Genomic DNA, 18,838 nt, shown 5'->3' on the forward strand with positions numbered 1-18,838 from the left:
TTTCGAGATGAGAAAGTTGATGCTAAAGTGACTTGCCCAAAGTTTATGGTTAAATAATTTAAAGGTAGGAGGCAAACACAACTATACCATTAACTAATTTTGTAGGGTAATCAGTCAGTGACAAATTGTTGTTATTTTTAGTTTCACTGTGATGTGGAAACGTAAATAGTATTGTGTATTATGGCATTGAAGCTAGATGCAAAACTACTATTTCTATTTGATCTTTTTGTCTCATTGAAAGTACAGAAAATTTTGTGGCAAAAAAAAAATCAAGTACAGAATAGAAATTTACAAAATTTCATATCTAGTTTTTGTAGTTTAGTAATACCTTTTGAATTAAGTTTTTGGTTTTTTTCTTTTTTTCTTCTTTTTCTTCCCTTTACATCACTACAAATCTCTTAAAGATCTGAGGGTCATTTATGTCTTCCTGTTCGATATACACATTCCTTCCCAGAAGCCTTACAGAAGTTCTATCGTGGTGAGTTCAGGTAGGAATTTCTTACATTTGTTTTATAAATATTTTAAAATGTGCCATTAGAAATGCTATTGAACAGAACAAGTTAGATAATATTTGGCTTAGGCATTGGCCTAACATCGTTATGTATTACTCTTTGTGGTTACTGTTATTAGCTGAGTCACAAACACCTCTACCTTTTTTCTAGTCCAACTGGAACTGCATAGAGAAACCCTGATAAATGCCACTTGGTCTGTAATCCAACTGCAAGAAGAGGGGTTTCTCCATCAGTGAGATAGAGGCCGTGTTTCTATTTTCTTAACGTTATTTACATGTTCTTAGCAGTTTGGTAGAGATAATTAAAACTATTGGCTAAGAATAAGTGTTCATATTCTTTGACATTTTATATTTTTATCCTCTTCTTCCATCCAGAAGACTGAGGGTTGGATTTACTCTACCATACTGAGGTTCCCGGTATCTTTATTTTACATATTAAGTGTTTCTTAAGCAGGGGAGTGTTTTTTCATATTTCCTTCACTTAATTTGTTCAGCGATCAGGCTGTCTTGAAAAGAAGGGTGGAGGGAGTCACTGAGATGGAGATTGTGATTATACTAGAGAGAGCCAAGTTGGACTACTTTATATTTCCTGACTTAGACTAGATTTTTATAGTTTGAGAAAGTTTTTTGTCTATTTTTTGTGAAATTAAATCTTCTTGACTTCTGGAATCATTAGTAATGATTCTAGTTTCTAGTCATTTCAGTATGGCACCTTTACAAATGACCAGTTATTAGCTATCAAGTGGGAGTATATTTTTATATACTAATCTAGCAGAATCTGTCCCACTGGCTTTTTGCTACATCAGTTTTTGGTTTTGGAATCAATTGTACTTGATTTTTTTTCCTTCTATCAAAAATGTCATTTAAGTTTTAGGTGTAATCTCAAATGCTATGAAATTTATCATTGATTTCTTTTTACTGTAAAAAAAAAATCATCCTTATAGAACTCTAGGGGAGAGAGTTATGTCTAATCACCCTAACACAATATTAATCTCAGAGTCCTTTTTTTTTTGCCTATGTTACAATTTTATATGAGTGAAATACAACTATATCTAACTCAGTATCTTAGATTTAATGGATACTTGATAAAGAATTTGACTTTAATTCATTATGTGGGAGATTTTGTACAAATACATAAGATATTTCTACTATATTTGAAAAGAGAACTAAATCTCTAAATTTCTCTTTGAGGAGGAACCTGTGGGTTTTAGGTGTTTCTGGTATAATTTGTTTATGGAATAACTAGTTTTTTAATATGAATTTTTTAATTTGGTGAAATTATAATGCCTCATCCTAAGTTTACTTTATCTTAACATAATTTTCCTTCACTTTCTAAGGTGGTTATGGAGGCAGCGAATCAGGTTGTACCTTGAAGGGACTGGTATAAACCCTGTTCCTGTGGACCTTCATGAACAGCAGCTAAGTTTGAATCAACATAGTAGAGCTTTCAACATTGAAAGAGTTCATGATGAAAGTAGGTAGATGGGAATTATATGTGTTTGGGCAATATTTAGCTTTTCATTCCTTTGATTTCTAATTTCTAGAAGTAATAATTTATAATTCACTTATTTGGGCATTTTAGTACCACTGACCACACTTAAGAAAATACAGTGAACTCCTTCAGATATAAAATGTATTATGACTAGATACTGAAATAAAAAACATATTTCCAGAAGAAATGTTTTTCTAGGGTGAGTTTAAAAACCTGTTGATTATGAAAGGATTATAAAATGTCTAAGAGAATAGTTGATATTTAAGGAAAGATTTTTTTTTTTTTAAGATTTTATTTATTCATGAGAAACACACAGAGAGAGAGGCAGAGACAGAGGCAGAGGGAGAAGCAGTAACAACCCATGATCTTGAGCCGGAGGCAGGCAGATGCTTAACTGCTGAGCCATCCAGGTGTCCCTTAAGGGAATCTTAAGGAAAGATTCTTAGCTTTAATCTTTGAAATGTCAAAAAGGAGAAAGCAAGCAGTAGAAATAAAATGATCTAATCTGTAGAAGATTTCCTAATAATTACACTTGTATTCATATTTAAATATATATATCATAGTTACAGTTGTTGATTAAAACTTTTTTGTTGGGAAGTTTTGCATCCCAGCCTTAAGATTTATGTTTCAGACATCTCTGTAAGCTCCTAAGGGAATATTAGTATAAGGTGATATGCAGCTTTTTTTTTTTTTAAGTGTTAAGATGGATTTTCAGTCTTAAGTTAATTTGTGGTTTGTAATTTAGCCATATTTTCCCACTTTTTCCAGTAATTGTGGCTTTCCTGGTATAAGAAGACCCTGAGATATACTATCTATGGACTACATAAAAAGATACCTATTTTTTTTTTTTTTTGTTCCTCCTGTGTTTCCTTTCTTGGCTAAACTTACCAGGAAAAGCTATCTTTATATATCTGCTTTGTCTGTCTTGCATGATACCTGATGTTTATGTTCATTATTTTCAGACTTTTTTATGCTTTATATATTAGGCTGTTCTTACAGTATGTGTTCATGTCATGTTTTAAAGATGCTCGTTCTCCCCATCCCGCCTCCCCAAATCATATGCATATGGATTCATTGGTTTTGGAATGAAAACCAATGTTTATAAAAGACTGCAGTAAGATTTTAAACTTTTAGTTAGAAATCTTACTTTATCCCTCACCAGAAGAAGGTATTGCGATCTCCAGAGATGTTTAAGATTTGGCCCTGAAATTTACCAGTGGCTTTATAAGAAAGCTGTAGATATGTTCTGTCTCCCTTTCTGATATTACAGAACATGAAGACTCCTAACTCTGGGAAATGAACTAGGGGTGGTGGAAGGGGGAGGAGGGCTGGGGGTGGGGGTGACTGGGTGGCGGGCACTGAGGGGGGCACTTGACGGGATGAGCACTGGGTGTTATTCTGTATGTTGGCAAATTGAACACCAATAAAAAATAAATATATTATTAAAAATAATAATAAAAAAAGAAACCTGTAGATAAAAAAAGAAAGCTGTTCATTGCTCAGATTCCTGTCTCAGATTTGCTGTTTACTTAGTTTTACAAACTAAGTTAATGTATATAGAAACAAAATCACAGAGTTACTAAGTAACATCCAGTAATCACTCACATCTGATTAATGGTATTTCTAGAAAAAGAAAACATTCAAAATAAAAATAATACAAGAAAATTTCTCAAAACTTTGACACCATTCTCTGAATTGAAAGGACTCACAAGTACTTAGCATAACTAATGGTAAAAGATTTCACACCAAGGTATGTCAGAATGCTAGGGATAAAGTAAAGCTGTAGGCTTCCAGAGAGGAAGTGTTGGTGATTGTGGTCATTATTTTATATATAAACAATCTGGAATCAGAATAATTTTTGATTTCTCAATAGTAATACTGGAAATTGCTATGCTTATTATAATAACTATTTTGTTAGTAATAATTATATGGTATTTACTTTGCCTAGGCACTATTTTAGAGTGCATTTTTGTGAGAGTGTTTTTTGTTATTTTGATAGCTTTATTTTGTGAGAAAAAGTTGAGGAAGATTTTAAGGTATATCTCATTTTTTCTATTTAAATTGTCATCAAATTGGTAGGAAACATTTCTTAGGAACCTGCCATTTGGAATTTTGGAATAGAGGAATGGGTTTGAGATTAATAAGTATGCCACCATGTTTGATCCCTGATTTAGGTTTCTAATTTAGAACAAAAGATTACAGAGAAAAAAAAAATTTTAGTTTTGTTTTGTTTTTTTTTTTAAACTTTCCAACTTAATCCTTTACTGGATTGTATTTGTGTACAAGTTAATGAGGAATACATTTTTACTACCTATATACTTCCAGGTGAAGGAAGGTAGGGTTGGTTTATTGACTACTATTTTTAAATTTTTTCATCATATAAACTAGCAACTTTCTTATTTGAAAAGTTGATTGTATTAATTTGGATAAGTGAATTGGTTTGATAAACAATCCCAGAATCTCAATGGCTTAACAGAATGGTTTGTTTCTAGCTTCTTTCACTGCCTGAGGGCTGTTGAAAAACTTCCAAACCGTGCCCGCCACCATCTTCTAAGGCCTCTGAGTAATGTTTTGGATCCTCTGTAGAGAAAACAGCATGGAGGATCTTAAGGGAGGTTTTAGGAGCCATGTTTGAAGCATTAATTTTCCTCATATTCCATTGGCCATTACTAGTCTCATAGGGTGTACCCAATGCAAGTAGACCTAGAAACATAGTCTAGCAGTATTGCTGTGTAAGAGATGTGTAATCTCTTATACAGCAATGGTCCCTGTCCTTAGTATAACAATTCTGTATTTAAAAGTACAAATTATAATTAATTTTGTAATCCATTCTTTTGGAGAGAAAATTGTTAATTGTCCTTTTCATGTCCAATTGAAGTAGTTGCAAATGAACAATTTCATTAGTTAGATCATGTTTGGTAGTCAATTAGCATGAAAGTAAATATAAGCAGAATTAAGATGATTGTTGAGATTTGAAGCAGTCTTTATTCTCTTGTTTGACAAAGAGTTTCAGGTGAAATTCAATAAGCACACATTTAAAAGTGCAGTATGGAGAGGAAAATTAGGATAGAGAGATTTGGAAATAGAGGCAAAAAGTCAAGACCTTATAAAAGATATGGTACAGTTTGGTGAGAAATCAGATTTATTAGTAATATTTAGCGAGTACCTACTGTTTGGCATTTGCAGGAAATCTGTGGGGAGATATAAAACAAATTCCATTAGGAATTACCTTATGTAAAGAAAAATAATTTAAACAAAAATTTTTGACATGTATGAGAATGATATACCTAGTACCAAATTAAGATAGTTTCAAAAGTTAGCTGTTGTGGTCTTTAGTGCAAATTTAATTAATACATCAAATTTTTAAATATGCCCTTTTGTATCAAGTTTTTACAGCTATGAGATTGAGCTGATAATGCTAGTCCATTATACAATTTAGTCAACAAGCTTTCATATGGTCTTTGGCATTATAATGACAACTTGTTATGTTTGAAAGAATAGTTGGGTCTCCTGTAGATGGTTAAATCCAAAAGAAATTAGATATATGTAATTAGTGTCCAATAAACATATAAACAGGAATGTTAACAATCATGCTAACAAGTCAAGAGAATGTTAGATCAGTGGCCATGTTGGTAACAGTGATGGAAAGTTTCATTAGTGTAGTAAGTGTCTAATGTGTATTAGATATCTATTGCTAAATAACAAATCACCCTCAAATTTAGTATCTTAAAACACAAATATTTAGATTTCACAGAGATTGTGAAGATCAAGGATCCAGGAACAGCTCAGCTTGATAGTTCTGTTTTAGGGTCTCTCAAGCAGATTGTCAAGCTGTCAGCCAGGACAGCAGTATCTGAAGACCCGACTGAGACTGGAAGGTTACTTCCCAGTTCATCACATGGCCATTAATGGGAGGCTTCAGTTCCTCACTATGTTGGCCTCTACGTTGGACTGCTCATGAAATCCACCCCCTCCCTGCCCCTGAGCACATGATCTGCAATGAATCTGCTATTGGTGACATTGAGAAGATGGGGTTGGCCTTTCCAGTTGGAGACAGATAAAAGATAAAAGTAAAAGAAACAATTTGAAGGTGACAATTGCAGATTTGATCCCAAAAGCAGTGGGAATCCTTTGGAGGGTTTTGTGTGATGGAATTAGGTTTAAATATCATCAAGGAAGATTACCTTAACTGTGCATACTTACTTATGGAGTAAAAAAGACAAGGTGGATGTGTTTTTAGGAGTCATGAAAGGTGATGTGGCAGTGTCCTTCCAGTGCTACTATTGCTAGAAACACTTTTGAGGTTTTCTATTTGGAAAAAAAAAAAAAAATCAATTTGGCTTCCAACATGAACCATGCATGTAATTGTTGCTTAAATCCAAAGTGGCTCTCCTCTGGAAGTACTTGACTATTTCTTCCTCTGAAGCTTTCAGAGAAAAATTAAGCATGACAATAAGATTCTTATAAGATGGATAAAAATACGTCATCATTCTTGAAAAATTGTTTCAAGAATAATTGAGGTTTATTTTGGAGAGAGAAATGCTTCATTACAGATATGTTAGGTGATTTTGAGGTTCATTATGAATGCTTTATGAGATTTAACTTATGTTAATATTATGGATTCTATTGAAACAGAAGTATGAATATTTTAATATTTTATAAAATTTAAATCCTAACATTTCTAAAATTTAAACATTTTGTCTTGAACATTTATTTATTCTTTTTATTACGTATAGGGCCAGAGGCTTCAGGACCCCAGCTTTTGCCAGTGAGGGCACTAAATGAAGTCTTCATTGGGGAGAGTCTATCATCCAGGTACTTTTAAACTGTTATCTTCAGTTTGGAATTTAATGTTTTAGTATTTTTTTAAATATTTATTTGATTTCTACAACCTAAGAATTGGGAATAATTAATACACTATAAGTGATAGAAATGAATTATTTAATGAAATATTCCAAAACCTTCTCATGGATTTATAATACATGTTAAGAGGAAAGAAGGGTCTATGAGCAAAAGTTTGTGAAACTAGTTTAAACCAAGTTACCCAGGTTCCATTACTACAGAGCCTTTAATCTATCATAAAGGTGCTTCATAAACATTTAAGAGAATGATATACTAGGCATACATTTGCAGTTGTTATAAAAATTTTATAGATAGTTCATATTAAAACTTCCTAATTATCTTAATAGTTTCCCTTAAGGCTGATTTGTTTGCTTATTTTTATTCAGCATCCAGTTAAGGGATTATGCATTGCATTTGGCCGTTTTGGCCCTTTAGAATTAAGAATAGTTCCTTAGTTCCACTGTTGTTTCATCATTCCTGATATTAATATTTTTGAATAGTCTAAACCAGTTGGTTTGCACAATATCCCTTGTTTTAGATTTGTATGATTTTTTTCTCTGCATGATAAGATTCAGACTAAACACGTTTGGCAGGAATACTATTTGGTGGTAATTGTATCCCTAATGCAACATTATAAGCCAAGTGTATTGACAGTTTAAGATTTGTAATCATTATTAGAAAAAATTAAGGTTAATAAAGCTATTCATTAGGAGTATAAAAGTATACTATTGTTTTATTACTGATGAAATCTGTTTTGGGGTGTTGAATAGAACTTAGGCTCAAATTGTCAGCAGAATGTTTTTTCAGAACTTTGTGTGATATTAGTTACCTCTAATAAAATGACTGCCATAATGTGAAGTTAATTTAACTCTTGGCTGTCATTTAGAACTTGCCTTCTCATTTTTGTAGATGTAAGTAATTTAGGGGTGGAAAATTACAGATGAGTCTCTGTCTCACTTTGCTGCTACCAGAACTGTGTGACACTCTGAAGGTCATGTGGTTGACTTCTCTAGTTTACTGAGAGTTCCACATATTCTGAAATTCTGTCTGTTGACCTGTCTTTTCATAAGTCTATGATGAGAAATACTTGTCTTAATTAAAGAAGATATCCATGTTTTAGCCAATGACTAACTCAGGTAGTACTGAAAAGAACAAAGCCTGATTCAGTAGAATGCTTTGAACAGTGTTTTTCAGCTGTAATAATTTTGATTAATGTAATTTAAATTTATTCAGTAAAACATATTGTGTACCTGTACATGTAATACATAAGTTACTAGGGATGTAAAGATAAATCAGATAAAGGTAGTAAGTAGCATCCTATTTTTTTAGAAGATGGTAAAATATATAATTTAAAAGTATTTAAAAGTAAAATTCTTTGAATCAAATAAAAATATACTCTTTAAAGAACGTAAAATATGGGATGCCTGGGAGGTTCAGTGGTTGAATGTCTGCCTTTGCCTCAGGGCGTGATCTGGGGCTTGAGTCCTCCATTGGGCTTCCTGTGAGGAGTCTGCTTCTCTCTCTGTGTCTCTCATGAATAAATAAAAATCTCTTTTAAAAAATGTAAAAAAAAAAAAAAAAAAGATATAAAGTGTAAATACTTATTTTAACATAGTAATAAGAGCCTTTGTTATACATAAGTTTTTTTATTTTGCTCTATATCAAGTTTGAAGCAATGTGGAAATAAATAATGGATACTTTGTAACAGAAGGCAGGAGATGTAATTCTAATTAGTGATCTAATCTAATCATGATTACTAAAAACATAGGCAGAGAGCAACAACTAAATGAAATTGGACAAAGTCTGCTTTAAACAGATGACAAATGCCATTTGCAACAACATGGAGGGACCTAGAAGATACTACATTAAGTGAAATAAATCAGAGAAAGACAATTACCTTGTGATTTCACTCAAATGTGGATTTTAAGAAACCAGTAGAAAAAAGAAACAAAAATACAGACTTGAATGTAAAGAACAAACTGGGGGTTGGTGGGGGGAATGGATGAAATAGGGGATTAAGAGTATATCTTGATAAGCGATGAGAAATGTATACAATTATTGAGTCACTGTATTGTATGCCTGAAATTAATATAACATTGTATGTTAATTATACTTGAATAAAAAAATAATAGATGACAAAGGTAAAAATGTTTGAATTTATGCTTATTCTAGAGTAGCCATTTAATGGTTTATGTTATGGTTTGTGTATTTTAAAGGTTGTAACTTTTAAGAGCTTCCTACTAGTGTTGTTTTATAATTTGTACTTACTAAAAATCAGGTAACTTATAAAATGAAAGGATAACTGGGATTGATTGACAGACTTTTGGGAATTCGGTAAAATCCACTAGATTTTTAGCTTGAATATTTTTATTGTCTGAGGCAGGAGTGATTTGATTGGTTTATCTCTTTAATAATGTCTGCTGCTGCTGCTTTTTGTGTTCTTTGAGCCTCACCTTATATCCTTACTAAGATAAGGACAGCAGTTGGTTTGCTTCCGATGCTATTGAAAAAGTTTTCACTATAGGAGGTATTAGAATTTGTTTTAAAAGAATCTATGACATAGACCCTTAAGGCAGAAAGGAAATGAACACTTATTGGATCCCTGCTATGTGCCAGGCTTTGTGTATATTGTGTATATTACCACATCAGACACTCATTGCAACCCTGTGAGAAAGGTAGTTGTGTTTATCAGTGAAAAAGTTGAGATTTGGAGAGTTCACTTAACTTGCCCATGGTCCTATCATTAGTTAGCATCGGAACTGTCATGTATACCCAGTATTTCTATATTGAGGCTTCACTATGCCCTGAAAAACTTAAGTGCTTTGCTTGGAAAATATGAAGTGCAGCAATATTATTCCTGCCTCATTTATAATGTTCTTAGATTTAAGAACATTTTAAAAGCCCAATTTTTTTTTTCTTTTCTATTCTAACCTAGAATGTCTTATTCTTGGGCTGTAGCAGTGGACAATTTAAGAAGAAGTATACCCACTCTAAAGGGACTGTGAGTTTTATTGCTGCCTTAAAAAAATAATTTCCCTGAAAACAAAAATTCTGAGTTGACTAATCTTGATAAACCTGCATGTGAGAATGACACTAAATTTGCTCATCATTTTGGGCTCAACACCTCTCACCTGCCTATACTTTTCTTCCTCTCCACCTGTTTCTCTTCTATCCCCACTTACCTCTAATCTCTTGTTTCCATGTGATTCTAGCATAATAGCAGCCATTCCTATAGAGTTGACTGGATTGTCTGAATGCAATAGGCTCCTAATATGCCTAAAATTCCTAATTTTCTAGGAAGACATAACAAAACTATGAAATAGGTTAAATGTGAATACAAGGCCTGCTATCTTTTATGAAGAATGGTAACTTCAAAGAAAACATGTAAAGGAATGTTATGCCATGTAGAACCTTTATAGATTGAATTTGGCAGGATAAACTGAAAGGGCTAAAATAAGAGATAAATTATCCATTGAGTGTTACAGTGTTTGTAAACATGTCTAATAAATTGTTACTACTGCAAAAGCTATATTAAGAGTTTAACTTTTTTTATTTGCTGGACAAAAACAACCTAGTGTTGATCAATGACACCATTATTTTAAGCTACAGTTTTACAAAACAGGCTTTTACATGTTTCAAAAGTTTTTTGAATAATTGCAAATTTATATGTTCACAGAAAGAATAGTGACATTTTTGCTGGTGTCAGAAAACCCATTTGATTTCATTTTTATGAACTACTCTAAGAAGTAGAAATCTTTAAAGAAATTATAATTCTAGTTTTATTCCTAGTTTTGCCCACTGATGCAGTACTGGTTGAGAATTTTCTTTAGAACTTTTTCTCTCAGCTAACCATCAATTCAAAAGGCACATTAGGATGTAACTTAAAAAACACAAATTGAGCAGAAACTGTTGGCAACTTGAAGGGTTAGATGCAGACTGGATCTATCAAGGACTAGCTACCAAGAATGAAACTCACCTCAGAATAGTATTTTCTTTTTGAATTCTGAAATAAGGCTCTGTATATGTTAGATTCCATAAAAACAGTAATAGCTATGGTAGGTAAAAATTTACAAGCAGCCCCTGTTTGAAATGTTAAAATACTGATAGAAAGGAGCATATATGATCAGAGAGGGATGGAGATACGCAGATTTTTTTTTAACTTTTTCATTTAATCAGTATTGGTATTAGCATCATGGTGTACACACCTACTAAGTCAGGTATGTCTAAGTCAAGCTGGCCCACTTAGATTTCATTAGTTCTGAAGAAATGATGTTTGTCTTATTTACTGTGAGCCATAAATTTGGCAAATCCAGTTTTATATTTTCAATTCATAGGGCTTCGTACTATGAGATTTCAGTTGATGATGGTCCATGGGAAAAACAGAAGAGTTCAGGGCTCAATTTGTGTACTGGAACAGGATCAAAGGCCTGGTGAGTAACTTGGGATGTTGCTTATTGACTTTTGTGAAATATTTTAAGTAACGTAATTTACCCGAGGCTGCCCATCGGTGTATCTAAAGCCTCTGGTACATGAGAGGTAGCCTGGTTGTTATGTTTGTTGGTTCACTTTCTGCTCTACTCCTCAGTTGGGTCCAGAAGTCCTGCCTTGACTTCACAGATTAGAGCTGTAGATTTGGTCATTATTTAACCTATTGCAGTAGGTTTGTAGGAAAAAAAGAAAATAAATGTTTTGGGGGACTATGTTTTTTTTTAATGAAAAATATTTTAATAGTAAAAAAATGAAAACAGTACAACAACAGCAGCAGATGACCCGGAGGTTTGTGCAGCAAAGGGCTAACTGGAGAGAACTGGGCTCCCATAGCTTACTCTCTAACCTCTCTCTCTCTGGGTGATCACTGCTGCTGCTGCTTAGTTATACACATGCAGACGCCCCCCTTTGATCCACAGCTCTCTTGTTTCCTGAGCACAAACTCCTAAACTACCTACTAGAGAGAGTGGTAATAGACCTTCAGATTCAACATATTCAAAACTAAATTTATTATCTTCAATTTTTGTTCCTGTGATCTCTGCAGTGCTTAATAGGATCACTGTTACCCGGAGTTCATGCTCTAGAGAAAAACTTTGCTCCCAAAACCTTGCTCTTATTTTGAGTCTCCCTGTTCTTCACATACCAGTGTCTGAATCCTGCCAGTCCCACCTCTCAAGTCCTTGCCCCTCCTTTTCAGTTTCTCCTGCTATTTCTTTGGTCCAGGCCTCCATCTTCTTAGTGAGTATTCTTTGTGCCTCGCCCTTTAGTTTTCAGGCTGTCACCCATACTGCCAACAGAGTGATATTTCCAAAATGTAGATAAATTTGGCTAGATCCTTTCTGTGGTGTAAAACTTTCATTTATGTCTATGTTCAGTTTACTTAAGTCTGTGTTTAAGACCCTGTAAATAAGTCCTGAGGAATCTGCCCGGCCTGTTGCTGCCCTACCCTAACCTCCAGCCCACTGGAGGAACTGCAGGCTACTTGCAATTCTCGGCACAAGCCACGTTCTCTCTGGGCTTTTTGTTTTTGTTCAATGCAACTTCTTCCTGCATTGAATGCCTAAATGTTCTCCACTTTCCATCCCCTGGCTTGAAAAATCCAGTCTTCAAATGTCATGCTGTGTAGGAAATCTTTACTAGAATCTAGTTTTTTTTCATTAGCATAATGAACCTTCTTTTGGTGCACACCTCACACTTTTGCCTCGTAGCACTATTTTTTTTTCGTAGCACTATTATAGATAGCATTTACCATGTTATTAGTTCTCTAATGAGCTGATACCTGGCTGGTTCAAGCAACTTGAAGCATTTGGGGTGGTGACTCATGGGTTTGTGTGTGTGTATAGCACAGTACCTAACACATATTCATTCAATTTTTTTTTTTAAATAAATGACTACATGCTCACTAATACAGTGGAAAACTGTACTTATTAAATTGTAATTTTAAGTTTGGATAGTTTAAAATATAGTAATACTTTTGCAGTATTTTTTAAACAATTGTGAAAAAGATTTTAAATATATGTAGGCAAAATAGCATAATCAGTATCTATGTACCTATTAGCCAGTTTCAGTAATTCTCAACATACGCAATCTTTTTCTCTGTTCCTGTACTGTCTCCTTTTATCGCCTATTATTTTGAATTAACATTCAGACATTACATTCAGTAATGAATGAATGTGACTTTAGTAACTTCACATGTTTTTTAAAAACAATCATCATTTTTGTCAAATAAATGAACCTTTGGAGAAAATGAAAAGTATCATTTAAAGATTGGATAACATCTCATTTTCCTGAGGGCCAGTGAGAACTACATTTCTAAAATGATTTTTAACAATAATTGTTTGAAAAATAAACTTAATTATCTAATATGTTATAAAATTATTTTGTAACCCTCCCATAAAGTGAAAACATTATAGTTAACTGCTTTATCATAACATCTTTTCTGCTCATCGTGATGTTGTTGAAAACTAGATTGAGAATCAAAAATGGTTTCCTTTATCCTCCTTTTCCTCTCCCAGTATTCTGTTCCCCCCAAACAACTGAATAGAGTACTAGCACGGAAGTTAAAGAGACCTGGCTAAATGACCAGCCTTTTAGCTCTGTGATCTTGTACAAATTTCCTTTTCTGCAAAGTGAGGGGAAATGGAACAGATAAAATAAGATTACTTTATCTTCTGAATTGTGATTCTGTAGTTCTGTATAATGCATTATAATATAAGCTATCAGTGATTTAGCCCCTGCTACTTTGAATATAATATGCTAGGTGCTATTTAATACCTTGACAATATTCTTACAGAAATCATGCAAGAAAGTAGTAGTATTTCTGTTTTATAAAATAGAAATTGAGGCTTCACAAGGATAAATAATTAGGGTGAAGTCACAACTAGTGTCAGAAATTGGATTCAACCACAGGTGAGCTTGACTACAAAACCAATGCCTTTTTGATTACCCGCTTTTAAATGCAGAGGGGGAGCTGTCTATAGAATCCATACAGCCCAAAGATGTGTTACTAGCTTATATTGAAGAATTAAGTAGTAAGAGCATAAAGAATAAGAGCCATTAGACTTGTAAAGTAGTCCTGCCATCTGCTGCCTTATAGCTGAGTCCTGTGATGATGAGTGGACAGAAGTATGGCTTTGATTAGAATTTCAGTCTTCTCTATATTGCTTATTAAAGTCTCCTGTCCTCTCCAGTGTTGTAGTCTAGAACTCTGTCACTAACTATATTCTGTCCTTGTTACCTTGGTCACTGAGTGGCCTCTGTCTTCAGCCCTATGTAGCTTGCTTGCTTCTAACATCTTCTACCTTACTCTGTACCATTACTGATCCTTCTTTTGCTGTGACTGCATTTCCCATTCATCTTTTGTTCTTTTTCTCTTCAGAATATGGGAGGAGAGAAGTCTGGGGGGCCAGAAGGGCTGAGGGAAAGCAATACATTTCTATGTGTTTGATCAAACTACCATTTCTAAGCATTTTGTCTTGAGCTACATATATTATTTAAATTTTCAAAAATACTCGAAGTAGGTGATTTTATTTTCATTAATAGAGTATTAAAAGTCTCTCAAAGCCATGTGACTAATAAATGGTGAAGACAGGATTTAAGTTCTGCACTTAACTCTGAAATGTAGATCTCAGGAATCACTAGAAAGAAAGGAGTAGAATAGCCTATTTATTTCTTTTAATCTTCTTTTAATTCTGGATACATAGATAAAAGTTTTCCTATGTGACCTCTCAGTCCTTGCTTTGAATATGAAATGTGGAAATGTATAACTTTGAATAAGAAAGTTACTGTAACTAATAAACCCCCAACCTTAATACAGTAGAAGTTTATTTTTTGTTCTTATAAAGTCCAAGTGGGTCCTCACTGGGAGGTGGGTCTCCAAGTGGTGGCTCAGGGATCCTGGCTCCTTCTATCATGTGGCTCAGCCATCTTTTAAACATAGCTCCTAGTTACTCTACTTATTTACATTAAGCCACAGAAGGAGGAAAAGCATGGAGGATCACCTGTGGGAGGCTTAATATGGGACACAGGCTTAGATGTGTTGTGCATGACATCCACTTTCATTCCTGTAGCTAGAACTCAGTCACATGGCTTTATGGCAAGAAGGATGGAAAAGATAGCCTGATTATGCACCACATTCAAAGAGTCTGGGGATTAGCTATCCCATTTTGCATTTCTAAAAATTCCTCTACAGGACAGAGGATGTAGGTGTTATGTTGGATAGCAAATTGTCTCTGAATTGTCTCATTGTCATCTCTGTCCTCTTCCCAGTGTGGAACACGATTTGCTACATTCACTGAGAGAAGTACTACAGAGTCTAATCACATATATTTCTGTTGGTTTTTAAGACTGTTGCCAGTTCCCCTCCATACGTTCTGTCTTAGCCAGCTTAATTAAGGGTAAGTGTTAAGTGAGGAGAGAAAGCTTCACTAACTAAAAAAGATACGAGATTCAATTTGTCTTTCAATTGGATTGTCTTTAGTGGAGGTTATGTTTGATTTTAAATGGGAACTCTTAGAATGGTGAAGGTGATAGACCTAGGAAAAGTCATCATGTGCTAGTTAATACCTTCTTAGGCATATAGTTTGTCTTTGATGTAGAATATAATCCACTCCTAAAGGGAGAGTGAACTAGCTGAGATCCAGATTATAACCATAGGAAATTCATCTTAATTTAACTCCAATTCTGAGGACTTAGTTGGGTTATCTTGTGGTATCCTGAATAAGTCCTAGTTCTTGGACTATTAGATCAAGTTGTGATCGTATGAGACTTTTGTCCTCTTAAATTAAGTCTTAATTTCAATATTTTAATTCAGTGGAACCTAATAAACATAGCTTATTTTATGTGACTTTTAATTTAAAATAAAACAGTATCTTCCAATAATGTGAATATTCAAAAGAATTAGAATGTAACTCATGCACATCTCTTTCATCTGATATTTTCATTCAGTATCAAGTTCTTGCCATGAGCCAGGTGGTGCTGCAGATGCCTTGCCTTGTAGTGTGACAGTCATTCTAAGGAGAATAGGTATCTCGAACCTCATACTAAACAATGGGTCAGGACATTTAAAGTATTTTGCTTCATTTCATGCCACTTAGTAAGTATGAGCAAAGGTACAGAGGCAAGAATGGGCTTGGTGTGGTTGCAATATGAAATTGGAGAGTAGATAATCCTGAAAAGTAGAATAGGCAGCGGCAAATTTCGAGTTTGTTTGTTTTTTTTTTTTTAGCATAGTAATGTGATCTGTGAATGGCCCCATAGTTTTATTTTTCATATAAAAATTTGTGTATCTGCACTAAGAGAATGCCTAAAATATCACATTTCTTAAAATGTGAAAGGCATAGGGCTAGAAGGGTATGCAAAGGTATCTATTGCTCCTCCTCCTCAAAAAGGTTGAGAGTCACTGAATTACATTGAGAGTGTGTGGGTTGTTATGCTATACCTACCTGTTCACTGAGTTATATGATGAGGCCATGTGAGAAGAGTTATGAAGCAGCAGAATTCTCAATTACTGGAAAGAATTAAAAAACAAACACACACTTCCTTAACCAACTTTGTAGACCCAAGGACAGAGCTACTTTTAAAAGTGATTCACATTTGTGTTAACATTTGTTCTTAAGTGGGTTAAGCGAGGCATCACAGCGGTAAAGTTTTCTAATCTTTTCTATTTTATAATTTAAAGAAATATTTACATATTAAAAATATGTTAAATAGTTTAAAAGGCTATCAAATGAAAGGCTAGTCTTTTATTTCATATCTCTAGTATTAATCTCCAGACACAACCACCCCATATATATATATATGTTATATATAAATAGGAATGTAATATATACACTACATAATTCCTTTGGTTTTTTTAACTTATCAGTTATCTATTAGCACATATAGTTCTGTTTGTTTGTTTTTAATATCTACGTAGTAACATATTTAACCTGCTTCCTATGGATGAGTTATTTTGCTGTTATAAACAATGCTTCAGGAAATATCCTTGTACATGTCTTTGTATATTATAGATGCAAGTATACCTTAGGATAAAGTAGTAGATTAAAGAATCTGTTCCTTTTAAATTTTAATAGCACAGAATTGCCCTCCAATGGCAACTTCCATAATCCCATCAGTGTATGAGAATGTTTTTCTGATGCCCATTCCAATATATTATCAGTCTTTAATTTGTATTTCCTTAAGTAGTAGTAAAATTGAATACTTTTTCATATAGGCCTGTAAACTGTGTACTTTGCCCACTTTTTAAAACTGAGTGAAGTGGGGGATCCCTGGGTGGCGCAGCGGTTTGGCGCCTGCCTTTGGCCCAGGGCGTGATCCTGGAGACCTGGGATCGAATCCCACGTCGGGCTCCCGGTGCATGGAGCCTGCTTCTCCCTCTGCCTGTGTCTCTGCCTCTCTCTCTCTCTCTCTCTCTCTGTGATGACTATCATAAATAAATAAAAATTTATTAAAAAAAAAAAAACTGAGTGAAGTGGCTATTGTCTTTTGGTGTTTTTTTTTTCTTGATAATTCTGAGAGGTTTTTGTATATCAAATAGATAATTTCTTTTTCACTTTTAGTATGTTTTTTAGAATGAAAGAACTTATGTGATGTTTGTTTTTAGGTCATTCAATATTAACAGGGTTGCAACTCAGGCCGTGGAAGATGTTTTAAATATTGGTGAGTACCAAAATAGCTATTATATGTTATAATTATAATATGATATGTAACGTATATATTTTATTATATATTAGCTATTATAGGAGACAAAATATTTAATCAAGATATTTCCCCCTTTCCTTTTTCAAAAGCAAAACGACAAGGAAATTTAAGTCTTCCATTGAACAGAGAATTGGTGGAGAAAGGTCAGTGACTAATCATAATTATAATTACTGAGTCTCATTTATGTTCTACATCAATCTTGAGGACATTATTGTGAAGTTTACTTGTCTAATTAGTAAAGCACAGTACTTTTTTGACTCAGGCTCTTGATATACCTTTACATATATTTAAGCAAATCTTCTCTTTAACTTTCTCCTCCCTACTTCTGTCCAGTTACTTCAGGGTTCTCTTGAGAGAACTAGTCCTATTGGGAAAGAATACTGATCTGGGATTTTGAAGATTATCTCAGTTTTATGACTTGTTTTAATGTGGTATTCAACTAAATGTTCTTTCAAACCTGATTTCTTTGTACAGTTGTTTTTAACCAGTTTTTGCTTTGTCTACCAACTCTCATATGGCTTTTCATTATTCGAAGCAGGTCCCAAAGATTTCTAAAAATATCTTGAATAATGGCAGTTTCATTAGAGAAAGCATCTTGCCTATCATTTTTTAAGACTGGACTGTACATTAAGACAATTAACTTATGAATACTTTGACATGGTATTTTGGAAGGGAATTTAGCAAGGGACTTGTGCATCCCAAGTTGTATTTTTGAGTGCCTCAAGCTCTATCTAGTTCCTTACTTCTATTTAATTACTAGTTTTGTAGCCCATCCCCAGAATGTCTATTTCTGCTAGATTGTGGTTGATGTAGGCTCTGGTGGCCTAATCTTGGAACCTAATTCTCATATATAAGGTTTTTGTTTGTTTGTTTTTTGTTTTTAATGGAATGTGTTGTGCGTGCCAAGAAACTTGCTGCCAAACAGACCTTTGGAACAGAGTTGCTTTTAGGTTGGGGATAGGATAGCATACATTTTTCATTTTGTACCTCTCAGAAGCAACCATCTTTCATTGAATATGCTTATACTTTTTTTTCCCCTTTATAGTAACAAATGAATATAATGAATCGCTGCTCTATAGTCCAGAAGAACCAAAAATACTTTTCAGTATTCGAGAACCAATAGCAAACAGAGTTTTCTCCAGCAGTCGTCAGCGTTGCTTCACCTCAAAGTAAGCTTCCAAAGGCTGACTGTACTTTCATCTCTCGTAATTAAAAGGAGTCTTGGTTTTAAAGTATTCAGTTTGATGAAATTCACTCATTCAAATTTAATCTGGTAGCTAAAGTATAGAACTCGTGGAACTAAT

The 18,838-nt window shown here is 33.8% G+C and overlaps 1 protein-coding gene and 1 long non-coding RNA gene across 5 annotated transcripts in view; one reads left to right on the forward strand and one right to left on the reverse strand.

Annotated features, from left to right (window-relative positions):
• NADK2 (NAD kinase 2, mitochondrial) overlaps nt 1-18,838 on the forward strand; it is a 43,750-nt gene that overhangs the window by 20,821 nt on the left and 4,091 nt on the right. For 2 of the 4 annotated variants that reach the window (XM_072824881.1, XM_072824884.1), the window contains 8 exons: nt 405-488; nt 1,849-1,985; nt 6,740-6,818; nt 9,781-9,846; nt 11,180-11,275; nt 17,437-17,492; nt 17,624-17,677; nt 18,580-18,703. In XM_072824881.1, coding sequence (XP_072680982.1) covers nt 405-488; nt 1,849-1,985; nt 6,740-6,818; nt 9,781-9,846; nt 11,180-11,275; nt 17,437-17,492; nt 17,624-17,677; nt 18,580-18,703 — 696 coding nt within the window. The remainder of the gene's footprint in view (nt 1-404; nt 489-1,848; nt 1,986-6,739; nt 6,819-9,780; nt 9,847-11,179; nt 11,276-17,436; nt 17,493-17,623; nt 17,678-18,579; nt 18,704-18,838) is intronic. The other 2 variants (XM_072824883.1, XM_072824882.1) reach the window with 2 other exon arrangements.
• LOC140632650 (uncharacterized) lies at nt 5,123-14,033 on the reverse strand. The gene is made up of 3 exons (XR_012030254.1): nt 13,923-14,033; nt 6,207-6,311; nt 5,123-5,194 (listed from the first exon to the last, which is right to left on the reverse strand). It is a non-coding gene; the product is annotated as an uncharacterized lncRNA (long non-coding RNA).

Source organism: Canis lupus, chromosome 4 (assembly GCF_048164855.1).
Source record: "Canis lupus baileyi chromosome 4, mCanLup2.hap1, whole genome shotgun sequence".
NCBI lineage: Eukaryota > Metazoa > Chordata > Mammalia > Carnivora > Canidae > Canis > Canis lupus.